The 22820-nt window shown below is 45.4% G+C and overlaps 1 protein-coding gene across 5 annotated transcripts in view; it reads left to right on the forward strand.

Annotated features, from left to right (window-relative positions):
- The window catches only part of GALNT16 (polypeptide N-acetylgalactosaminyltransferase 16), a 96036-nt gene that overhangs the window by 40579 nt on the left and 32637 nt on the right, over nucleotides 1–22820 (forward strand). For 3 of the 5 annotated variants that reach the window (XM_028851622.2, XM_077941267.1, XM_077941266.1), the window contains exon 2: nucleotides 21019–21176. In XM_028851622.2, the coding sequence (XP_028707455.2) occupies nucleotides 21019–21176 (158 nt within the window). Of the gene's footprint in view, nucleotides 1–6909; nucleotides 7099–21018; nucleotides 21177–22820 lie in introns of those variants that run through there. The other 2 variants (XM_028851623.2, XM_077941268.1) reach the window with 1 other exon arrangement.

The raw sequence follows: 22820 nt of genomic DNA on the forward strand, positions 1-22820 counted from the left end.
TTCTTTTTTCAAAATTCACGTTTAACCAGTTTGGCCCAAAAGGAAGTTGGGCATTTCAGGGCTCCAGGGAGTGCCAAAGGCTTGGGATTGCGCCAGGGATTCTGAATCTGGACTCCAAGCATGGACCTCAGGGGTTTGTGAGCCTCTGAAACCACCTGCAGCTGCGTGCGAGTTTATGTGTTCATGTGTGCTTTTCTCCTGAGGAAAGAGTCCATAGCTTTTAACAGGGTCTCAGCAGGTGTGCGATCACCATTCCCCACATCCCCCAGAAAAGCTTAAGAACCATTGCCTCAGGGACAGAGTATTGCCGTGGTGCCATCTCTGCTCACTGCAACCTCCACCTCCTGGGTTCAAGTGATTCTCCTGCCTCAGCCTCCCTAATAGCTGGGATTACAGGTGCATGCCACCACACCCGGCTAATTTTTGTATTTTCAGTAGAGACGGGTTTTCACGATGTTGGCCAGGGTGATCTCAAGAGACTCGCCTGCCTCAGCCTCCCAAGTGCTGGGATTACAGGCGTGAACTACTGCACCCAGCCCAGAGTATGTAGCTTTATAAACAGGCAGAGTTAAGTAATTGCATTCTAGAATCAAGAATCTAGGGAGGCGCCAGGCGTGGTGACTCACTCCTGTAATCCCAGCACTTTGGGAGGCAAAGGCAGGTGGATGATTTGAGCTCAGGAGTTTGAGACCAGCCTGGGCAACATGGTGAAACCTGATCTCTCCAAAAAGTACAAAAAAATTAGCTGGACATGGTGGTGTGTGCCTGTAGTCCCAGCTACTCAGGAGGCTGAGGCAGGAGAATCGCTTGAACCCAAGAGGCAGAGGTTGCAGTGAGCCGAGATGGTGCCAGCTTGGGTGACAGTGAGACCTCATCTAAAACAAACAAACAAACAAACAAACAAAAAGAAAACAGAATCTCAAGACAGATTCTTAACAAGAAGTTTAGCTTGGGGGGCTGTATGCATAGTGTAAATCTGCCTTCTGAGAATAGGATACAGATTTCATTAGATCCCCAGAGCGTTCATAACTCCCTGATTTAATAATCACAGATACAGAGAATTAATGATGTTAAAGTATTAATGTCATCTGAGAAGGTAGATATTTTTAATAGTGATTCTTTTTCAAAATGTGAATGCATTTATTCATTGAAGAAAACTTGAAAAAAATCTTCTGGAAATCTTCCAAAAATCACCTGTAATTCCAACACCCAGAAATAATAACTTTTTTTAAAAAAAAAAAAAAGGTTTTTCCAGTGTGTCTGATGTCTGTCTGTCTCTCATTCTCTTTCTCTGTGTGTGTATGTGCATGTACACACAAACCTAGAATCATACTGATTTTAACATGATTTTTATCTATGTAGTATCTATTTTATGAGCACTGTTTCCTGTTGTTAGTTTTCTAAAACAGTGTTTTTCAAACTTTGTTTAGTAATGGAACTCTTATTTTTAAACCAAATCTCGCACAGAAGTCTAAAATATAAAAGAGATAAAAGGTGAGACATTCTAGTTAAAGCGCAGGAAGAGAAGAAACACAATTTGAAAGCTACTGCGCTAAAAATATGAATTTTAATGGCTATATTATATTCCATCATATGGATGTATAGGGTGACCAGATTTAGCACATGAAAATACAAGACATCCAGATAAATTAGAGTTTCAGATAAAAATGAATAAATTTTTAGTATAACTCTATCCCAATTTGAATTTTAGATAAACAAATACTATAAAAAAAGAATAATTTTTAGAATAAATGTATCTTATAGCAATATTTGAGACACACTTATACCAAAAAAATTATTTGTTGCTTATCTGAAATTTTAATTTAACTGGGTATCCTGTATTTTACATGGCAACCTTATGATATGCCATAATGTAACCACTCTCCCATTATTGGACATTTAGATTATTTCTAATATCTTACTATTATAAAAAATATTAAGCCTGTGTCTTTGTACCTACATCTTCATTACTTATTATTTTATAACACCCTAGAATCAAAATTACTAGACCAGAGGTTGTGAACATTTTAAAGGCTTTTGATGCATTTGCCAAGTTGTTTTCTACCAAGAAATGTACCTTCCACAGCTGTGTGTGAGGGCACCCCGACCCGTGGTTAGTGGTTCACATTTGCTCGCCGTTCTGACACAGCAAGGGCCTGAGCCTCCAGGTGGGATCCAAGATAGCCAAAATGGGTGGGGGCCTGAAGGTGCTGAAGAACCCAAAGGGAGGGGCTGGTTAGCCCAACAGCATCTGCTGCTTGGGGTCAGGGATCAGGGCTGATAAGAAATCGGGTAGAGATGGCAGAGACTTCACCCAGGGAGAGTCAGCTCCAACCATGTGTTGCAGAGACTCCATGAAAGTAACAGTAAGCTGTACACTAGGCCCATGGAATGCGTTATATTTAGTAAGCAGCCTTACTTACCATAAAGACAACCATTCCAAGGAGAGGAGAGGCTACAGAGGAAAAAGTCTGAAAAGATCTGAAAAAAAAATAACAATTACATAAACATAGTAACAACCGAAAGGATGGAAAATCACCCATAATCTTCCCATCCTAACAAATCACAGTTTTTAGTTTTCAGTATACCCTTCTTGTCAAGGTCCGTAATTTTTACATAACTGCAATCACACAGCGTATACAATTTTATCCTGCCCTTTCCTCCCTTTATTGTGCAAGCGTTTTTTTGTACTGCTACAGAGCTTTTATAGCTAATATTATTATTGTTGTTTTTTCTTGATTTCAGAGGTATAATTATTCAGCAAGATAAATGAGAACATCCAGATAAACAAAAATGGGATCAAAATGCACATATTAATTTGTAGCTTATTTTTTCCCATTTAACTATGTCTAGTGAACATCTTTCCATGTTAAAAAATGTTGATTTCTGCATCATTTTTATAACTGCAGTATGTTCTATTTAAGGAGTCTTCCATCACTTTTTTTCCCGGCTTTTTTTAGGGGTGGGGGTGAGGGATCAGCTCATATTTAATGATGACATTTTTAAATTGTACAAGTATTTTCCCATTTGCCCACTACAAATTTAGTCTGTTAAAATGACAGGAAAACACCAACCAATCACAGGTTTAATAAGTTTACCCCTTCAGTTCCAATTTGCCACACCCAATATTCTTTTGAAATATAAAACAGACCAGTAAAAGCCAACAGTAAATTTCTGCCCTCTTGACAGAGTTGGAGAGTTCAGTCCAGGTTCTATTATGGTTTAATTTTATAAATGAAGAGATGGAGATTCAGAAAATGTAAATAACTTCTAATAGATCTTATGTCAATGAGTGAGAAATGTAGGCCTTTTAATTCCATATGTAGTTTTTTTCTTTTTTCTTTTGTATTATTGCAGTAAGAACACATAACATGAGACCTACCTTCTTAGCAAATTTTGAAGTGTACAATCCATTATCATTGACTACAGGGACGATGTTGTACAGCAGACTCTAGAGCTCATTCATTTTGCTTGGCTGAAACTTCATAGCTGTTGATTAGTAATTCCCTGTTTCCTCTACACCTCTTCCCAATAGCCCCTGGCAACCATGAATCTGACATTTTGATGTCTATGAATTTGACATCATTATATTTTAGATACTTCATATAAGTGGAATCATGCAGTATTTGTCTTTCTGGGACTGGCTTATTTCACTTGGCATAGTGTCCCCAAGGTTCATCCGCATTATTGCAAATGGCAGGATTTCCTTCTTTCTGAAGGCTGAATAGTTTCATTGTATGCATCTACCACATTTTCTTTATCTGTTCATCTGTCATGGACATTCGGATTGTTCCCGCATCTTGGCTATTGTGAACAATGCTGCATTGAACACAGGAGTGCTAATATCCCTTCAAAGTCTTGATTTCAACTCTTTTGGATAAATACCCAGAGTGGTCTTGCTGGATGTTATGGAAGTTCTATTCTTATTTTTTTTTAAGAGCTTCCATCCATACTGTTTCTGTAGCAGCCGCGCCATTTCACACGCCCACCAACAGCATGCAGGAGTTCCAGTTTCTCCACATCCTCACCAATACTTGTCTGTCTTGTTTTTTGTTTTTTGTTTTTGTTTTAATAATAACCATCCTGACAAGTATCTTTTTTTTTCTTTTTTTTTTGAGACAAAGTCTCATACTCTTGCCTAGACTGGAGTGCAGTGGTGTGATCTCGGCTCGCTGAAACCTCTGCCTCCCTGGTTCAAGTGAGTCTCCTGCCTCAGCCTCCCAAGTAGCTGTGATTACAGACATGTGCCACCATGCCTGGCTGATTTTGTATTTTTAGTAGAGATGAGATTTCACCATGTTGGCCAGGCTGGTCTTGAACTTCTGACCTCAGGTGATCCACCTGCCTCGGCCTCTCAAAGTGCTGGGATTACAGGTGTGAGCCACCGCGCCCAGCCCTGACAAGTATTTTATTGTGGTTTTGATATGCATTTCTCGATGATTAGTGATACTGAGCATTTTTTCATATACCTGTTGGCTGTTCGTGTATATTCTTTGGAGAAATGTCTATTCAAGTTCTGAGCCCAATTTTTAAATCAGGTTACTAGTTTTTGTTTTGTTTTGTTTTGTTTTGTTTTGTTTTACTGTTGAGTTGTAGGAGTTCCTTATATTTCTTTGGAAATTAACGTCTTATAAGAAATATGATTTGCAAATATTTTCTCTCAGTCTTTTCACTCTGTTGATTGTGTACCTTGCTGTGCAGAAGCTTTTTCAGTTTGATTCAGTCCGGCTTTATTTTTGTTTCTGTTGCCTGTGTTTTTGATGTCATGTCCATGAAATCATTGCAAGACCAATGGTATGAAGATTTTCCCCTGTGTTTTCTTCTAGAGTTTTACAATTTCCAGTCTTATATTTGTCTTTAATCCATTTTTAGTTGATTTTTGTGTATGGCATAAGATAGGGGTCCAATTCCATTATTTTGCATGTGGATATCATGTTTTCCCAGCACTATTTGTAGAAGAGACTATCCTTTCATCAGTGTGTATTCTTGGCACCCTTGTCGGACATCAGTTGACCATATATGCATGGGTTTATTGGGGTATCTATTCTGTTCCAGTGGTCTCTTTGTGTCTATGCCAATTCCATACTGTTGTTTGATGACTGTAGGTCATCAAAATACATTTTGAAATCAGGAAGTGTGATGCCTCCAGCTTCGTTTTTCCTTTTCAAAATTAATTTGGCTGTTTGTTGTTACATAATAACTTACTGAGCCAATTCCCTACGGTTGGAACTAGGGTTTTTTCCTACAATCTTTTGCTATTATAAGTGAAACCAAATTTTAATCATTTCCTTAGGAAAAATCCCTATAATTGAATCACGTGCACACTTTTTTTTTAACTTTTGATCATACTGTTAAATTTACCTCTAAAAGATTTGTACCAGTTTATACTCCCACTAATAATGTATTAAAGAGTACCTACTTCCCCACAGCCTATATCAAATATTGTAAATCATTGCTAAATATTCTATTCAGTTGAGAGAACGTAATTTATTTACTTTTTCCTGCTGTTAACATTTAGATTATTTTCAAATTTTCGTTCTTGTAAGACCATCATGAACATCTTTCTGCCTAATGTTTGTCTATAAGTTGAATCATGATTAAAATAGGAATCCTGGGTGAGAGGGCCTATTTACACATGTCGCTTGTACTTTCCAAAGGTTAAATTGAAATCTTCTGGGTAGATGGGAGATTTGGGGCACCCTGCCATGCCTAGGGGAAGGTAATGGACAGAATGAAATAGAAGAGGCCATGTGCCAAAGGATAAAGCACTAGAAATGTTCTGCCAGACTGTTTTCCAAAAGGGTACTAATTTAATAACCATTCCGGTGGCTTAAAAACAATTTAATGCAGTATTCAAAGATATTAAGTAAAGAAGAAAAGCACTATCCACCATTAACCTGCAATAATGTCATTCCTCACAGAGGACCCTTCGACCTCAATAAAACACACATCTCTGTCCCTCCTGGACCTACAGCTAGCGTGTGCATCTGCCTAGCTCATGCACTTGGCAGAAACCACCTGTGGAACTCACTGGGTAGCTCATCTCCTGGGGCTCCTCTGTTCTAGAATCCTTTGTATTTTTATCTCCTGTCCAAAGCTCGAGATCCCCAAGGGAGCAAGTCCCATTTTAGTGACACCTAATCAGAACTGCTGAAACTCCTTCAGCTCCTGTGGAGCCTAGGTCTCTGGGGCACAATGAACACACTTTTTCACGTGACAAACATACCTCAAGCAGCTACTGTGTGCCAAGCAAAGCGACAGGTCACAAAGAAGCTCTCAGCTCTTCAGCTGGCTTGTCCAGAGACCTAGTCCTCACTGTTTCGGCATTTGCTCCATGATCTGCAATAAATATGTATTGAACAATGATAGGATGAGTGGGTATTGTTCCGGCTCATTTGATATTTGAGGTGGAAGAAGACTCAGAGATCATCTTGCTGAAACCCCTCCTTTTATACAGTCATTTAGTGACGGCCTCCCATGACCCGAGGTGCTTGACACCCCGAGGAAGTACCATTACCTCCTTTCGCAGCTGTGGAAACTGCTTCACTCAGAGGTTAACTCGACTGCCGCTGTGGAGTGGCTGTGATCTAGCTGGAGGAACTTGACTGATATCCCTTTTCAGCTCTCCTTGCCATGCCTGCCCCCTTCAACTAAGTGACTAAGTTAAGCACTCAACACCAGGCACTTTAGAAAAAGATGGGGTTTTTTGTTTGTTTTTTGTTTGTTTGTTTGTTTGTTTGTTTGAGACGAAGTCTCGCTCTGTCGCCCAGGCTGAAGCGCAGTGGCGCGATCTCAGCTCACTGCAAGCTCCGCCTCTCGGGTTCACGCCATTCTCCTGCCTCAGCCTCCTGACTAGCTGGGACTACAGGCGCCCGCCACCGCAACCGGCTAATTTTTTGTATTTTTTAGTAGAGACGGAGTATCACCGTGTTAGCCAGCATGGTCTCCATCTCCTGACCTCGTGATCCGCCCGCCTCGGCCTCCCAAAGTGCTTTTAATGGTCAAGACGGAAAAGGAAATGGCACCAATTGCCCCTGTGCCTAAGTACCTAAGTACCAGCCTCTTGGGAGTGTTCTGTGGTTGATGTCTGCAGTACAGGTGAGGAAAGGCTTGGCTTCTCGGCCCCCACCCCCAGTCCACCCTGTTTTCAGTTGTTAGGCTTGTGCTTTGGGGAGATATTAGGCAAAGTCAAGTTGGGTTGCCAACCATCACATGAATGATGAATTCACCTGCAAAAGCACCTCCCGCCCTGACACTGCAGTTCAGCCTCCATGTCCTGCTCCCCTCCCTCCTCCACTTTCCTCTCCTTCCTGTCCATCGGGACTAAGCTACTCCGGATGTACCTCGGCCCTCAGATGTTACAGCTGAGGAGGGGCTTACTTTTCATCAATGTATTTATCCCTGAGTTTCACTCTGAGGATGATGATGATAATGATGACAGTAATTAGCTCAATCCTTTATCTTAGGTAGAGAAGAATTAAGGTTCACCTGTTTCTTAAAAATTTTATTATAAAAAATAAATCCTGGCAGGGCGCGGTGGCTCACGCCTGTAATCCCAGCACTTTGGGAGGCCGAGGTGGGCGGATCACGAGGTCAGGAGATCGAGACCATCCTGGCTAACACACGGTGAAACCCTGTCTCTACTAAAAATACAAAAAAAAAAAAAATAGCCAGGCGAGGTGGCGGGCGCCTGTAGTCCCAGCACTTTGGGAGGCCGAGGCGGGCGGATCAGGAGGTCAGGAGGTCGAGACCATCCTGGCTAACACGGTGAAACCCCGTCTCTACTAAAAATACAAAAACATTAGCCGGGCGTGGTGGCGGGCGCCTGTAGTCCCAGCTACTCGGGAGGCTGAGGCAGGAGAATGGCGTGAACCCGGGAGGTGGAGCTTGCAGTGAGCCGAGATCGCGCCACTGCACTCCAGCCTGGGCGACAAAGTGAGACTCCGTCTCAAAAACAAACAAACAAACAAAAATCCTTATTTATATTTAAAAAAAACCTGACATATATGAAGGAAACGGTTAAATGCTTCAGTTTTCTTTTTTATATATTTACTTATTTTTTTTTTTTTTTTTTTTTTTTTGAGACGGAGTCTCGCTCTGTCGCCCAGGCTGGAGTGCAGTGGCGCCATCTCGGCTCACTACAAGCTCCGCCTCCCGAGTTCACGCCATTCTCCTGCCTCAGCCTCCCGAGTAGCTGGGACTACAGGCGCCCGGCACCACGCCCGGCTAATTTTTTTGTATTTTTAGTAGAGACGGGGTTTCACCATGTTAGCCAGGATGGTCTCGATCTCCTGACCTCCTGATCCGCCTGCCTCGGCCTCCCAAAGTGCTGGAATTACTGGAGGGAGCCACCACGCCTGGCCAATTCTTCAGTTTTCTATCTCACCCCCCTGCCATTTTCCAGAGATGACCACTGTTGAGCGGTTTCCTGTGTATTTTTCCAGGTATACCTATGCATTTACACATGCATATGTTTATAAACTATATAAAATGAATCATACTGTATATACTTAACTTTTTCCTTCTAACACTCCTTTAGAATTCTAGTATAAGGATAAACTATAGTTTAATCAGTTGTCTACTGATAGACATCTATTTCCACCATTTTTATTAAAAATAATGCAGTAATTAATATATTTGTACATTTCACACATTTACATGAGTTTAATTGTAGGGTTAATGCCTAGAAATATAAGGTGATCATATAATCTATTGCCTAAACCAGGACAAGTGCTCATTCAGAAGGGCTCCACAGACAGCACAGGAATATACACTGGAATTGTCTCAGGAAATCAAATGTATTTTTGCCTAAAAATGAAACTTCTGCTAAGTCGAAGAGTGAGATTTTTAAACGCTGATGTTGACAAATAGCCTTCCATCATGGTTATACCAATGTATCATTCACCAATGTATAAAAGCTTCTATTTGTTCGAACTGTCAAAATACTGAGCATTAATAATTATTCTTGAACTTTGCCAGATGAATTAGCAAGACATTATGTCTCATTTTAGTTTTTGACTTTCGTTTTCTGTATTCAACCAGAATCAACCAGATATGTCTTGCTTTAATTTGCATTTTTTATTTAGTCATTAATGAAGTTGAACATCTTTTCATTTATTAGTGGCCATTTGCATTTTATTTTTATTTTTTTTCCTTTTTTAACATGTACTTATGTTTATTATAAAAGGATGTAACTCAGGAAAAGCCAGATGAAAGAAATGCATAAGGCAAGATATGGGGAAAGGGGCACAAAGCTTTCATGACCTCTTGAGATGTGCCACCTACATTTCATTTTTCTTTCTTTTTCCTTTCTTTCTTTCTTTTCTTTTCTTTTTTTTTTTTTTTTTTTTTTTTTTTTGAGACAGGGTCTCACTCTGTCACCCAAGCTGGAGTACAGTGGTACGATCATAGCTCATTGCAACCTTGAATTCCTGGGCTCCAGTGATCCTCCTGCTTCAACCTCCTGAGTAGCTGGGACTATAGCATGCACCATCATACCTGGATTATTTTTATTATTTTTTTGTGTTTATAGAGATGAGGTCTTGCTATGTTGCCCAGACTGGTCTTGAACTCCTGGCCTCAAGTGATCCTCCTGCCTTGGCCTCCCAAAGTGCTGGGATTATGGGCATGAGCCACTACCCAGCCACACATTTTTCTATGAACGTCTTCATATCCTTTAAGCTTACATTCCTTTTTAAGTATTGGTTCATTTCTTATTGATTAATAAGAGCTGTTTGTGTATTAAAGAAGTTAGTTCTTTGTCATATTTTTATTTAATATTTTTTCCCAATGTAATGTTTGTATTTTGATTTTATGACATTTTTGACATATAAAAATGTTAAGTCTTTGTATAGTGCTTTATTTTATGACATATGGGCTTTATGGCCAAGATTGAAAATAAATGAAAAGTGACCAATTTTTTTCTTTATATTTTTAAGTTTCTTTTTCAGTTTAAATATTTGAGCTACCTGAAATTTATTTTTGTTGAAGAAATTAGTCCAGCTTTACTGATTTCCACATTGCCTAGTCACTTTTCCTAACGTCATTCACTGAATGGCAAAGCTCTCCCTCCCCGCTGCCATTTGAAGACAAATGTATCTTACGCCAATCCTCCACGTGTATTTGGGTCTATTTCTGATCTCTCCTCTGTTGATCTGTTTGGCCTTATACTAGTTAGACATGCTATAAGACTGCCGGTACTACTAGTATAGTAGTATTCTACTATATGCTACTATATAGGATATAGATTTATATCCTATAGATACAGGATACTATTATATGAATAGCATCTGTAGTCTTATGGTATGTCTTAAAACCTGGTAGGTAGTTTTTTTCAGATTTTCTCTAATTGTTCTCTCATGTTTAAACTCTTCCAGCTGAACCTCCCTTCCCCCAACACAATTGTTATTTTATCCGAGTTGCATTAAATTCATAGATTAAGTCAAGGAGAATGTATGTCTTTACATCACTGAACCTTTCTCAAGCATGAGCTGTGTCTTCCCTTTAAGGTCTGTTTAACTACAGGGTGGGTGGCCATAAAGGGAAACATGGACAAACATACCTAATCAGTGGTTTATTTCTATCACATTACAATACATGAAACTGTTGTTTTTACTAACAACGTATGGTTCAGTGTACTGTGCAAAATTGCAATAAATGCCCCATTTCTATTGATCCCTGCACATGCATCTAAAATGTGCTATGATCGGAACGTTTGTGTCTGTTTTCTAATGGAATAAAACTGCCCTTGTGGTATCCCAGAAGTAATCAAAAGGGTTTTTTCTGTCTAAAAAAAATTAAGGCTGGATGCAGTGGCTCACACCTGTAACCTCAAGACTTTGGGAGGCTGAGGCAGGAGGATCACTTGAGCCTAGGAAGTTGAGGCTGTGGTGAGCTATGGTGGCACCACTGCACTCCAGCCTGGGTGACAGAATGAGACCCTAGCTCAATAAATCAATAAAATTTTAATAAATAGTATTATCCCTCTTTCCAAAATTTATGGGTACTTTGTGCGTTGATAAAACACTGGGCTACAGGGGTAGAGGCAGTCCAGGGGCATGGTCCTATTGAGGGGACAGGTCACACCTGCTCCAGCAGCGGTCCTGTCTTTGTGCTGCTGTAACAGAATATCATAGACGGGGTGGCTTATAAACAACAGAAATTGATTTCTCACAGTTTCGGAGGCTGGAAACCCAAGATCAAGGCACCAGCAGGTTTGCTGTCTGTTGAGGGCTGTTCTCTCTGTTTCCAAGATGGTACCTTGTTGCTGTGTATTCCAGAGGGGACGAATGCTGTGTCCTCACATGGCAGAAGGTGACAGGGCGTAAAGGTGTGAACTCTCTCTGAAGCCTCTTTTATAAAGGCATTAATCCATTCATGAGGGCGGAGCCTTTCTGACTTAATCACTTCCCAAAAGGCCTTACTTCTTAATACCACGACAATGGGGATTAAGTTTCAACAGGAATTTTGGAGGGGACATATTCGAACCACAGCAGAGCCTCAAAGAAAGTCACATGAGAGGCAGGCTGATTTTTTCCCAAGTTCTCCTTCCCCTCTCCCTTTTCCTTATGTTTAATCTGACTCAAAAAATCTGCCTTTGTCATGCTGTGTCCTATTGGTGGACATTATTGTGAGAGTATAGCCTAACCAATTAATTACAAGTCACAAACCACAGGTAACATGTTTCTAAATTTGACCCACCGTGCCAATAATGTGCCACATCGACCACTACTCTGTTTTTGGCTCTCTCTTCTGAAAAGTGTTATAAACCGAGACACTCAGCTGGCAATCAAAGCCTTGCTGAGTTCTAATGTGTTGAATTGGATTCTGGCCCCCACTGGTCCTGACCTCAGTCAGTGGTGCAGAAGGCTGTCACCATCTTTGCAATAGTCACACTGTACGTGTTCTATATGTTATATGGCCCATTATTACTTTTTCCCCCCTTAATATGTTGGGGTGGCTCACGCCTATAATCCCAGCACTTTCAGAGGCCAAGGCAGGAGGATGACTTGAGGCCAGGAACTTGAGACCCGCCTGGGGTAACATAGCAAGATCCTATTTCTAAAAATAAAAATAATAATAATAAAATTATCTATCTATCTATCTATCTATCTATCTACCTATCTACCTATCTATCTATAATATATATAGTCCTGCTACTATGGGAGACTGAGGTAGGAGGATCACTTGAACCTAGGAGTTTGAGGTTGCAATGAGCTAGAATCATGCCACTGCACTCCAGGCTGGGCAACAGAGCAAGACCCCATCTCTAAAAAACATTTTTTTTAACTTCAAGTGTGATCAGTCCGTGTTGCATAGATACTGACTGTGAAATAGCTGAAGTACAATGGTGGCATGCAGACCTTGACGCTTTACGCTTGTGACTACAGCCGAAGTGGCACCGACCTGAACCCCATGTTGGCCCAGAGGGTGTTTATTGGGGCCTCAGTTGCCTTGAGGTTGTCCTGTCTTAGCAATTCATGCTGCTCATGTCCTTTTCCTCAGCCACAGAGCAGGACCAGGTTGTTTAGGGGACTGGTACCCTGAGCAAGAACGACTGTCTCCCATTAGATGTGACTGCTGCTGAGGGTCATCAGGACCCTGAGAGTGTCGCTGGCTGAGAGGACCCAGGAAATCTGGTGGTGTGCTGATTTGGTCTGAGTACACAAACTCTTGTATTTTTCTGTTTTTCCATGTTCTTTTGAGCCATGGTCGAGAAGCGCATGTCCAGGCCAAGAAGTGACAGCACTGGGCAAGTCCCTATCTGAGTCAGGAGCTGATGCCCTGATCCTTGAGCCAAGGAGGGAAGCAACCTCCAGCCTGAGCTTGTCAGGACCCAGCTGTATGCCGGGCACCAGAGGCCAGCCTGCTTTGGAGCTCAGGACTCAGTATTGGCAAGGGGGGATGCCAAGGACATCTGAGCCACGAGCTGGTCTGAAGACACACAGAGAAGGCTTTGTGCTTAGGCTCTGTGGCCAGACAGCCTCAATTTTGGTCCCGGCTAAGCCACTCAGCAGCTATTTGACCTTGGGCATACTATTGTACCTCTTTAGGCCTCAGTTTCCACCTCTGTAAAATAAGGAAAAGAGGAGCATTTGGAGATAGAAATAAGCCCTTGGCATAGCACCCACTGCACAGTAGAGCCTCAACGAGCCGTCAGCATCAGCTGATTCCTGTTGAAGACGCCCAGTCTTCCCTCACACCCTGGGCTACAGCAGCTGTGGCTGGAAGGATCAGGCAAGGCTTTTATACCCCTCACAGACCCAGGGATGCTCGACTTGCACTGGCAAAACTGATAAGCAGGTGCAAGCTGAGCATCACATATCTCTGGCATGGACCAGCCTCACACTCCCTCCATCCCCAGATGGCCTCTGGGCTGGGCAGAGTGTGGGAAATGGAGACATGGGGAGCCTGGTGGGCCTGGAGGGGACCCTGGGGTCTGAGCAGAGACTGCCTGGAATGGCGGGCCTGCTGCCTTGGCCCAGCCTTAGGTAGAGGACGCTGGTTGGCTCATATCCCTAGGGGAATAAGCAATGGGCCTCCCTCCACTTTCTTGGTGAGATCACTGGAACCACAAGCACTCATAAGGTCACAGGAACTCTTTCTCAGTGAAACCACTAGTGTTGGAAAGCTTTGCAGTCCTCAGTACCGCTGGAGGAGTCGTATTAGAATGTGTTGGGAAATCTAACTGGAGGCCTTAGGTGGGTTTCCCCAGGTAGCTCCCATCTCGTGTTCTGGATATGTAACTAAACTAGGGCCTCCCAGGCCTGTGGGACAGAAGTGTTGCAAGGTAGTGGATTTCCATAGTAACCATAGTGGCTCTAGCTGAGTTTCAGTTGGCTCTGCTGATGGTGAAGTTTCTGGTCAATACAAACAGAGGCCAAAAACCAGACTCACGGTTAGCCTTCCTGGGAACGGGGTCAGAGGAGACAGCCTTTAAGGTCCCTTGTAGTTCCAAGATCCTATGATTTCACCAGCCCATGATTAGCCCCTCACCATCATGAGTTTGTATAAAGCAGCGGCTCTCAACTTGGTATCACACTGGAACTGCCTGGAGGGCTTTAGAAACATCTGCTGCTTTCATCCCACCTCCAGAGATTCTGGTTTAGCTGGTCTTGGGTATGACCTGGACATCAGGCTTTTTGCCATCTTCCCACGTGATTCTAATGCGTGGCCAAGGTTGAGAACTACTGATAAAAAGGCAGATAACATAATATTATAATAATAGTTAATAATAATTCATTATTTAATAATAATAATTAATCATAATTCATGTGCCAGGCACTGTGCAAAGCACATTATATACATTGTATTCTTGATAATTTCCATTCTCCAGATGAAGAAGAAACATGTTCAGAAAGGGTAAGTGACTTTCCAAGGCCAGAGAGCAGTAAGAACTGCCATGCTACTCCAGGGCCATGAGAGGTCAAAGCCCTGGCCAGTCACTACAGTAATTGCCACTTTTGAGGCAATGTGCAGCCGAAGATGGGGACATGTCTGGAGCAGACTCCTGAGGGACCCCTGATACCCCACTCAGCCCGCAGCACCTTGTCTGGTTGGATGAGACCACTGGCAGCCCAGTGGGGTTGGCTACTTCCTGAGGCAGGCTCAGGGAGGCCCTGTGGAACCCTCCTTTTCATTTGGAAGAGCTGGAACCTGAGACCTTGAGCTCAGAGTTGTTGAATTATGTGTTTAGCTTCCCAGCTCTCATAATGAATGGCAGTCTTTCAACTTGGTACAGAGGATCAGGTAAGATTTTACTCCCAGGGGAGAGGGGAGTGGTTGGAAATCACATTTTATTCACCAGGTGTTTTTGGTTTATAGTAGACTCAGGAAAAAAGTCAGGGGCCATCCATAAAATAGGGCCAGATCCTTTTCACTTGCAGTTTCATTGAAATTTAGTGAAAGGCAAACCCAGCAGGTACCTGTTTTACTGGCAGTAAAAGAACACTGGGCAACAATTATTTAAAATGAGTCAGAGCTGTTTAAATCTAAAACTTAGGGGCATGTGTATGTTTTAAAAGAAAGTTTACAAGGCTTGGAGATTTGGACTGAACTGTTTTTGATGAAAATGACATGGAAAATATTTTCCTTTCTTATTTTAAACCTTCTTCTTTGCTGTTTGTTTCCTAAATTTAGCAGGAAGCAATAAGCAAAAAAATAAGCTGGAAAAAAAAAACTGAAACAAGTCAGGGAAGTTTCAAGGTCTAATTGAAATGACAGACTGAAAATAAAGCTGTCCAAGGTGAGATAGTAATTCTTCCCATTTTATAGAAAAAAGTCATTATTTCAACTTAAACCATTTCAGATGTGATTGACCTACTGGACACGGAAGTGCTGGATTTGGCACTCCCTAAAAGTGCAAAGACTGGGGAGGGAGGCAACTGTCTAAACATCAGCCAAGAACTCTCAGCGGGAGGCTGGAAGGATGTGGGAGGCTCATCAGCCTGTCACTCACCATCTCCCCAACCTTCCTTCCTCACCATGGCAACACCAGGGCTTCTGGAGCCATGGTCCAGATGGAACCCCCAGTCTCAAAGCCTGAACACAGCCCTGCCTGCTGGGGAAGGCTGGGAATGCCCCACCCAACTGTGGACTTAAGCCACTGGCCAAATGCCAAAGACGGGCCTGATATTTTGGAATGGAACGTTGCCACCAATGACTGTGATTGTTGTCAGTGACTCACTTGTTGAGATTTGGGTTTGATTTTGCTTTTTCCTTGTGGAGAATGATTTTCTATTTATTGAAATAACTGAAGGACTGATATCTCTGAACTTTTGGTCACTAGAGAAGAACATCCAACTCAAATTAGTTTTTTTAAAAAAAAATATGTAGGTAGGTAGGTAGATAGATACTTTACATCTCCTGGTTCTGATTGTTTCTTCTTGGTTAATTTTTCAGACAAGGTTTCTCCATGTGATGGACAAGAAGATTCTCATTTTGCACGCTTGGCAGTGCTGGCCAAAAAAAAGTTCATTGTATAGAAAAGTCTCAGGGAAGATTCTGATTGGCCCAGATCAAATCAAATGACCACTCCTGAACCAATCACTGTGTCTAGAGGTGCAGCAATAAGATTGGCCTAGCCAGGGTCTTGTGCTCACCCTTGTGGTGGTGCTTGGGGTGTTGGTGGGGCAGGGGACAGCGAATGACAGTCCTTCCAGGAGCCTATGAATGAGGAAGAAGATCTCTAAGCCGGGCAAAAACTACCCTATGTCAGCTTGGCCCACCTCAGTTTCAAGTGTTGTGTTTGGCCAAGGGTGCAGGTGGGGAAAGGAGGAAGGAGAGGCTTGAGATCACAAATGTATTCAGTAGCTATTGTTTTTGAGTGCCTACAATCACCAAGGTTCTGCTCTGGGCTTTGGGATTCGGCACTGAACAAAACAGAAAACCCCTGCCCTGGTGAAGCTTATAATCTTATCAGGAGAAGTAGCCAAAAACCTAAAATAAATAAGTCAAGCACATACAGACTGTGAGATTGCAATGAGTGCCATAGGAGAAGTAAAACAGTGCAAGAGGGCAGGGAATGTGAGGGTCGGGTTGGGATCACAGAGTTACATATGGTGGTGGGGGAAGGCTCACAGAGGAGGCGAGGTTTGAGCAGGGCTCTGCAGGAGGTGAAGGAGAAAGCCACACAGAAGAGCCTTTCACAGAAAGAAAGTGTGGCTGGAGCAGAGCACATAAGGGGCAATAGTGAAAGCAAGCTCAGCAAGGTGACACCTGCCCAGAGAGTGCCTCAGGCCATTGTGAGCTTGGGGGCTCGTGGTCTGTGAGACAGCGGGTGGGGGTGGGGGTCGGGGGAGCACTGAAGGTCACGTGATGTATCACAGGGTCCCATTTGTTTGCTGTTGTTTTCTCTCCAGTTGATTATAGGTCCTTTGAGAGCAGGGACAATATTTAGGTATTCATTCATTTACTCATCTATTCCTTGATGCAGCAAACACCTATTGAGTACCTACTATGTGCCAGGTGCGGGGAGCCCCGTGAGGAAGAGCTCACCGTCTAGTGGAAAAGAAAGAGAAGTAAAGCACAGATGTCAGTGTCATGTGACATGTGCCCCTGCCTGACATAAGAATTCCACCAACAACCCAAAATACTCTCACCACCCCCACCAGAGAGGGCAGCCAAGCCAGTCCCATCCAGTGGCTCCAAGCCCAGGATCTCCAGTCTCTTGAACTGGTCCAGATATAGCTCCTCATGGTCCTGCAGCCAAGTGCCAAATGATGCATTTACTCCCTCGCCAATACGCGCTTAGTGAGCAATGTGGATGGAATGCAGGCTAGCAGCAGCACAGTTCCCCTTTAGAAGAGGGGAGGAGGGAAACAGCATCCACTGGTCACATGACATCTGCAGACTCCTGCTCCAGTGGGAGTCGGGGTGGGGGGAGGTTCTGTGGTCAGTTCCCCAGCTGCCCCCGCTCTGAGCTTGGGATTGGAGGTTTCTTCTTCCTGATCCGACATGGCCAAGCCTGGCATGGGATGGGGCATGAAAGGGACCAGATGCTTGGATTCCTGTTCTAGGGGTCATGTTGCCTTTTGTTTATTTCCACATTCCCAGCCTTTTACCCAGTGTATGTACACAGTAGGTTTTCAATCAGTGTTTGCTGAGTTAATACCAGTGGTGTTAAGTACACTGCCTATGAATACACAGGGCAGACGTTGAATCAGGCTATGGAGCATGGGAGGGCATCAAGGATGACTTGGTGAATTCATGACTTGGGTGGAACTGCCCATCTCTGCAACAGGGAATGCAGGAGAAGCAGCAACTTTGGGATAAGTGGGGAATTTGTTTTGAGATGCCAAGTTAGGGGCACCCATGGGACATTCAAAGACCTGAAGTCTCAAGATCAAAGAATGGGACTAAAGGCAAAAGGAGGAGTTCGAGAGCTGGGAGGGTGATTACGGTCTGGGCATGGGAACTGGGGTTACATATTAGAAGTAGAACAGCTCTGGGTGGTGACCCGGGTGAGGCCGGAGAGAGCTGAGGAGAGAGGAAATGAAAGCCCTTCAGAGGTCATGGAATTGCCAGGAGCCACAACCTACCCTTCCTCAGGATCCCCTCCACTTCACTGGCTCAGGGCCACTGACATTTCAGCTCCAACCCCAAGGGACTGCAGGGTCATCCTGAAAGGAGAGCTAAGGCCTCTGGGCCTACTGTTTCCATGATACCTGTCTCACAAGCTGTCTCACAGGTGAAGAGTCAAACCCCAAACCCTGATGCCACCCGGAGCGGGGTTGGACCACCCAGAGAGTATGGCTTGTGGAAGGGAACAGCAGACTTTTCCAATAGCATCTTTGAGGATGTGTAACTCAATTTCAAGGGTTTGGGAGGAACTCTCTAGAGAAGCCTGGGCCTGAGCAGACATTCTTCCACAACCGTCTCCATGGCCCTGAGGAAGCCTTGAATGAGGTGGGGAAGGCAGCAGGCTGGGGCAGGGGGAACCATCTCAGAAACCTTACTTCTGCTTCCTGGCACATAGGAAGTGCTCGGTGGAGCTTTGTGGAATGAATGCATTAATGAATGGATGAGTGAATGCAAGCATTCATAAACAAATGAATGCATGTTTAGGTGATTCAGAAGGGTGCCCCAGTGCCTGGTAGATGAGTGACTGTCAGTGTTCACTGGGCAATGAATGAGTGTGGGATGAGGACTCAGAGCTTTCCTGAGCCCACAGAGCGGCTGTAAGTCCTAAATAAACAAACATGGCTATTTCCCACCGCTGACCTGGAGGATAATGAAGTGCACACTCTCCCTTTGGGAGCCTCAGCAAATCATCCCTCTGCAGTTTTTCTTTAATTATAGCTCCTTTGCCATCAACTGGAGGCTCCGTTCCATTTCCCTGACCCAGAGCGAAGAGGGCCTCCATTGCTCTCCCAGGTGGGAAGGACACAAAGAATCACTCTCCCTTTCACTCTCACTTTCAGAGTTGGATGGCTTGGATCCTTCTGGCGATCCTCAAGCCAAAACAATCCTTTTCTCCCTCTCTCCCTCCTTCCTTCCTTCCATCCTTCCGTCTTTCCTGAAATGGATTTTGAGTTCACCCGGGGCTCTGCCACATCTGTTCAGTCTCTGGCATGGCACCACCTCAACATTCCAGCACAGCCGCCACAGCCGTGTTACCATCATGAGCATCTTTGTCTAGCGTGGGGTAGGCCCAGTGGACACGAGGACATCTCCCTCACTGTTCTGCCCTCAGGGAGCCTCCAACTGGCTCCTAGGACAGGAAGCAACCTGAGAAGGTAGCATCGCTACAGAGTGGCAGCAGTTCCAGAGATCAGAGCTCCCTGGACCCTGGGCATGCCTGTCCAGTGAGGTTGGGGGCTAGGCTCTCAGGGGAATGTAGAGACCCTGAGCTGCTGGTGATAGTCCCAGTGTCATACCACACAGCGGTCCACTCCCCACAGGTCCAGCTGCCTTGCTGGGAGCATCCCTCTAGGACTAGCCTGTGATAGCATCCTCAGGCAAGAGTTTTGTGAGTGGGCAATTCTCACCCTCCTTTCTGCTTCCTCTGGGGCTACAGCTTCAGCCCAGGGCTGATGGTTGGGTGGAAAGTTGGAGTTGGGATGTACCCACAGTTGGTGATATTTCATGGCACTCTGGAGAATATCTAGTCAGCAGTTTGGTTCAAGTAATGAGATGTCAGGTGTGTGCATCCATCCGTGCATTTCAGATGTGTCCTTCCCCAGTGTCTGTTGATGGGGACTCTGGGAGCACAGGGTAGGGTGTGGCCGTGAAGGAAGGGGATGGGCGATGGCATCTACCATCCATCACTGCCCAGTACTTAGTGCCTGGGGACCAGTGGATCTTACAGGGGGCCATTTCAGGAGCAAGCAAAAGTCCCAGAGAAGATGCACCACTGTCTGAGCACTTGAGTTCTGGTAGCTCTGGCTTCAGCCTGCAGGGGTTTGCTGTCCTTACAGGTAGTTCTTTCTGTAGCAGCTTGTCCAAGCCCTGGTGTTTTACTGATCGGTGCCTCATATAATGCCTAGCCCAAGGCTAGGCCCAGGTTTCTCCCTAGGAGACTGTCAATCTGCAGGTGCTTAGAAGTGTCCATTCTGGGCCGGGCGCGGTGGCTCAAGCCTGTAATCCCAGCACTTTGGGAGGCCGAGGCGGGCGGATCACAAGGTCAGGAGATCGAGACCACAGTGAAACCCCGTCTCTACTAAAAATACAAAAAATTAGCCGGGCGCGGTGGCGGGCGCCTGTAGTCCCAGCTACTCAGGAGGCTGAGGCAGGAGAATGGCGGGAACCCGGGAGGCGGAGCTTGCAGTGAGCCGAGATCGCGCCACTGCACTCCAGCCTGGGCAACAGCGTGAGACTCCGTCTCAAAAAAAAAAAAAAAAAAAGTGTCCATTCTGGTTTGTAGTCCCCTCAGGACACCTTGACTTAGGCACTCCAGGACTCACCCTCCCCGTAATCCTGCCAAGAGCATTGGTTAAGAGCATGGGCTCTGGAGTCAGAATAACCAGTTTAAATCCAGACCTTGTGACTTACTAACTCTGACCCTGGATGCTTTTTAAGAAGCCTCTTGATGACTGGGTGCAGTGGTGCATGCCTGTAATCCCAGCACTTTGGGAGTCCGAGGCAGGCGGATCACTTGAGGTCAGGAGTTCAAGGCCCACCTAGCCAACACCACGAAACTCCATCTCTACCAAAATTATGAAAATTAGCTAGGTGTGGTGGTGCGCACATGTAATCTCAGCTACTCAGGAGCTGAGACAGAAGAATCGCTTGAACCTGGGAGGCGGAGGTTGCAGTGAGCCAAGATCTGCACTCCAGCCTGGGTGACAGAATGAGACCCTGTGTCAACAAAAAAAAAAAAAGAAAGAAAAGAAAAAAAGCCTCTTGAGCCTCAGTTTTCTCACCTGTACAATGGGGGAGATAACGGTCTCCTCCTCATAGAGTTGGCGTAAGGCACAAATGAGGCCACGCGGCTGGCTCCCGCCTGGTGTGTGCTGAGTGCTCGCCATACGGTGGGGTCCTCCTGCCTGTGGTCCTCTCTGACGCTGACCTTCATCTCAGGTGACAGGAACTCCCTCGAAAGGCTTTGATGAGAAGGCCTACCTGTTGGCCAAGCAGCTGAAGGCCGGAGAGGACCCCTACAGGCAGCACGCCTTCAACCAGCTGGAGAGTGACAAGTTGAGCCCAGACCGGCCCATCCGGGACACCCGCCATTACAGGTACGGCCTCCATCGTGTCGGTGGAGGAAGAAAGTCTGAGAAAAGGCCAACATTGTTTAGTTTGCCTTATTTTACATGTATCTAAGAAATCAGGATGATTTCCTCAGACTGTGTCCAGTGATTTAGACATTCAAAAACCCTCACCCTCTGTTGTTTTTTTATCTGACCTACTGAGGCCCTGCCAAGACCAAGGAAACTGCTCAGCTGAGGCCAAGGAGGGCCCGAGGCACTTCAGTCTGGCGTCCCAGCAAAAGTGACCTGGGAGGGGACCAAAGGAGGTCCGTGGGGGTGGGTGAGCCAGGCGCTCTTGGGGCCTTACTGGTGGTGCCTAAAGTGGAGAGAGTCACAGCCCTGCCCATTGCAAACAGTGGGGTGCTGTGCCCCACCCCATTGACCTACCTTTCCTCCTGCACCACAGCCCCACCTCCTCAGCAACTCCCAGAAATGCTTCCCAGTCTTGTTCTTAGTTCTCCCCGTGTAGTGAGGTGGGAGAGGCCTTAGACCGGGACCAAGGAAGCCTCCACTCTCATCCCAGCTCAGTGTGAGTGACCGGCCTTAAGCAAGGCATTAGCCCCTCTCCAGGTTTAGGCCTTTGTGTGTTCTGTCTAGAGTATGAAAGTCACCATCTGCAGTCTTTCCTCTTCTTGCTGTCACCTACAGGAACAGTCTGAGTTCCTGATGCTGAAGCACCACCCTCCCCTCCCTGTGACCTGGCCTTACCCACCTTTCCCCCAGCACTTGATGGTCCTGCAGTCCCGGACTCCTCCCTCCTTCCTTCCTTGCTTTCACATGTGCTGTTTCCTCTGCCCAAACGCACGTCCTCCGCCCCACCTACCCTTTGAGCTACTTGGCTCACTTCAAGGACACTTGGCTCACTGTCCTCCCTTCCATGGAAGGCTCCTTCCCAACCCCGGCTAGGTTGGGCCCCTCTTCTGCGCTCTATGCAGACATCTCACAGAATGACCAGGGCGCTGTTGGAGCTGACCCACCGCTGTGCCTGCAGCTATGTGCTCAGAGCTAGGCTGGGCCTCCATCTGGTCCTGGTTTGAGGGTAGGAACAATGACTTGGATCAAGGTTGCTTTTAATTCTGAAGCAGCTACTCCACAGCACAAAGGGTATAGGTGAGGTGAGGGTACGAGAGGGCCTGGTTCTAGCACCTTCCTTGTCACTCACAGACGCATGCCTGAAGTCCAGGGTGCTTGGTAGCCCGTGCAAGGTGAGATGAACACAGGGCTGGAGGAGCCCCAGACCTCAGCCTTGCTGTCCTGTAACACCAGCACTGTCAGCCTCCAGAAACCACTCATGCAGCCAAGTAAGGCAGTACTCCTGGTACGCGGCAAGGCCAACACCAGGTCTGCTGGCCGTTTCTGGGCCTCAGAAATTCTTTCTCACCTAGGCCTGGGCAGTGTCCCCTCCTGTCTGCCTGTGCCAGAGAAGAGGTTACATCCACGTAGCTCCACTTGGAGGCCTTTCGTGGGCAGCCCTAGCCATGGCCGACCTAGTCCCAGGGTCTGGAGGATCTGCTGGCCCCGATCTGTAAATCGAGGGCTTGTCCTGGGTAATCTCTGTTCACCCTCCAGCTTACCTGACTCTGAACCTTCTCAGGTGCTCACTGAGAAACTTAAAGGGGGAATTGCCCTGGG

This window comes from Macaca mulatta, chromosome 7 (assembly GCF_049350105.2).
Source record: "Macaca mulatta isolate MMU2019108-1 chromosome 7, T2T-MMU8v2.0, whole genome shotgun sequence".
Classification (NCBI taxonomy): Eukaryota; Metazoa; Chordata; class Mammalia; order Primates; family Cercopithecidae; genus Macaca; species Macaca mulatta.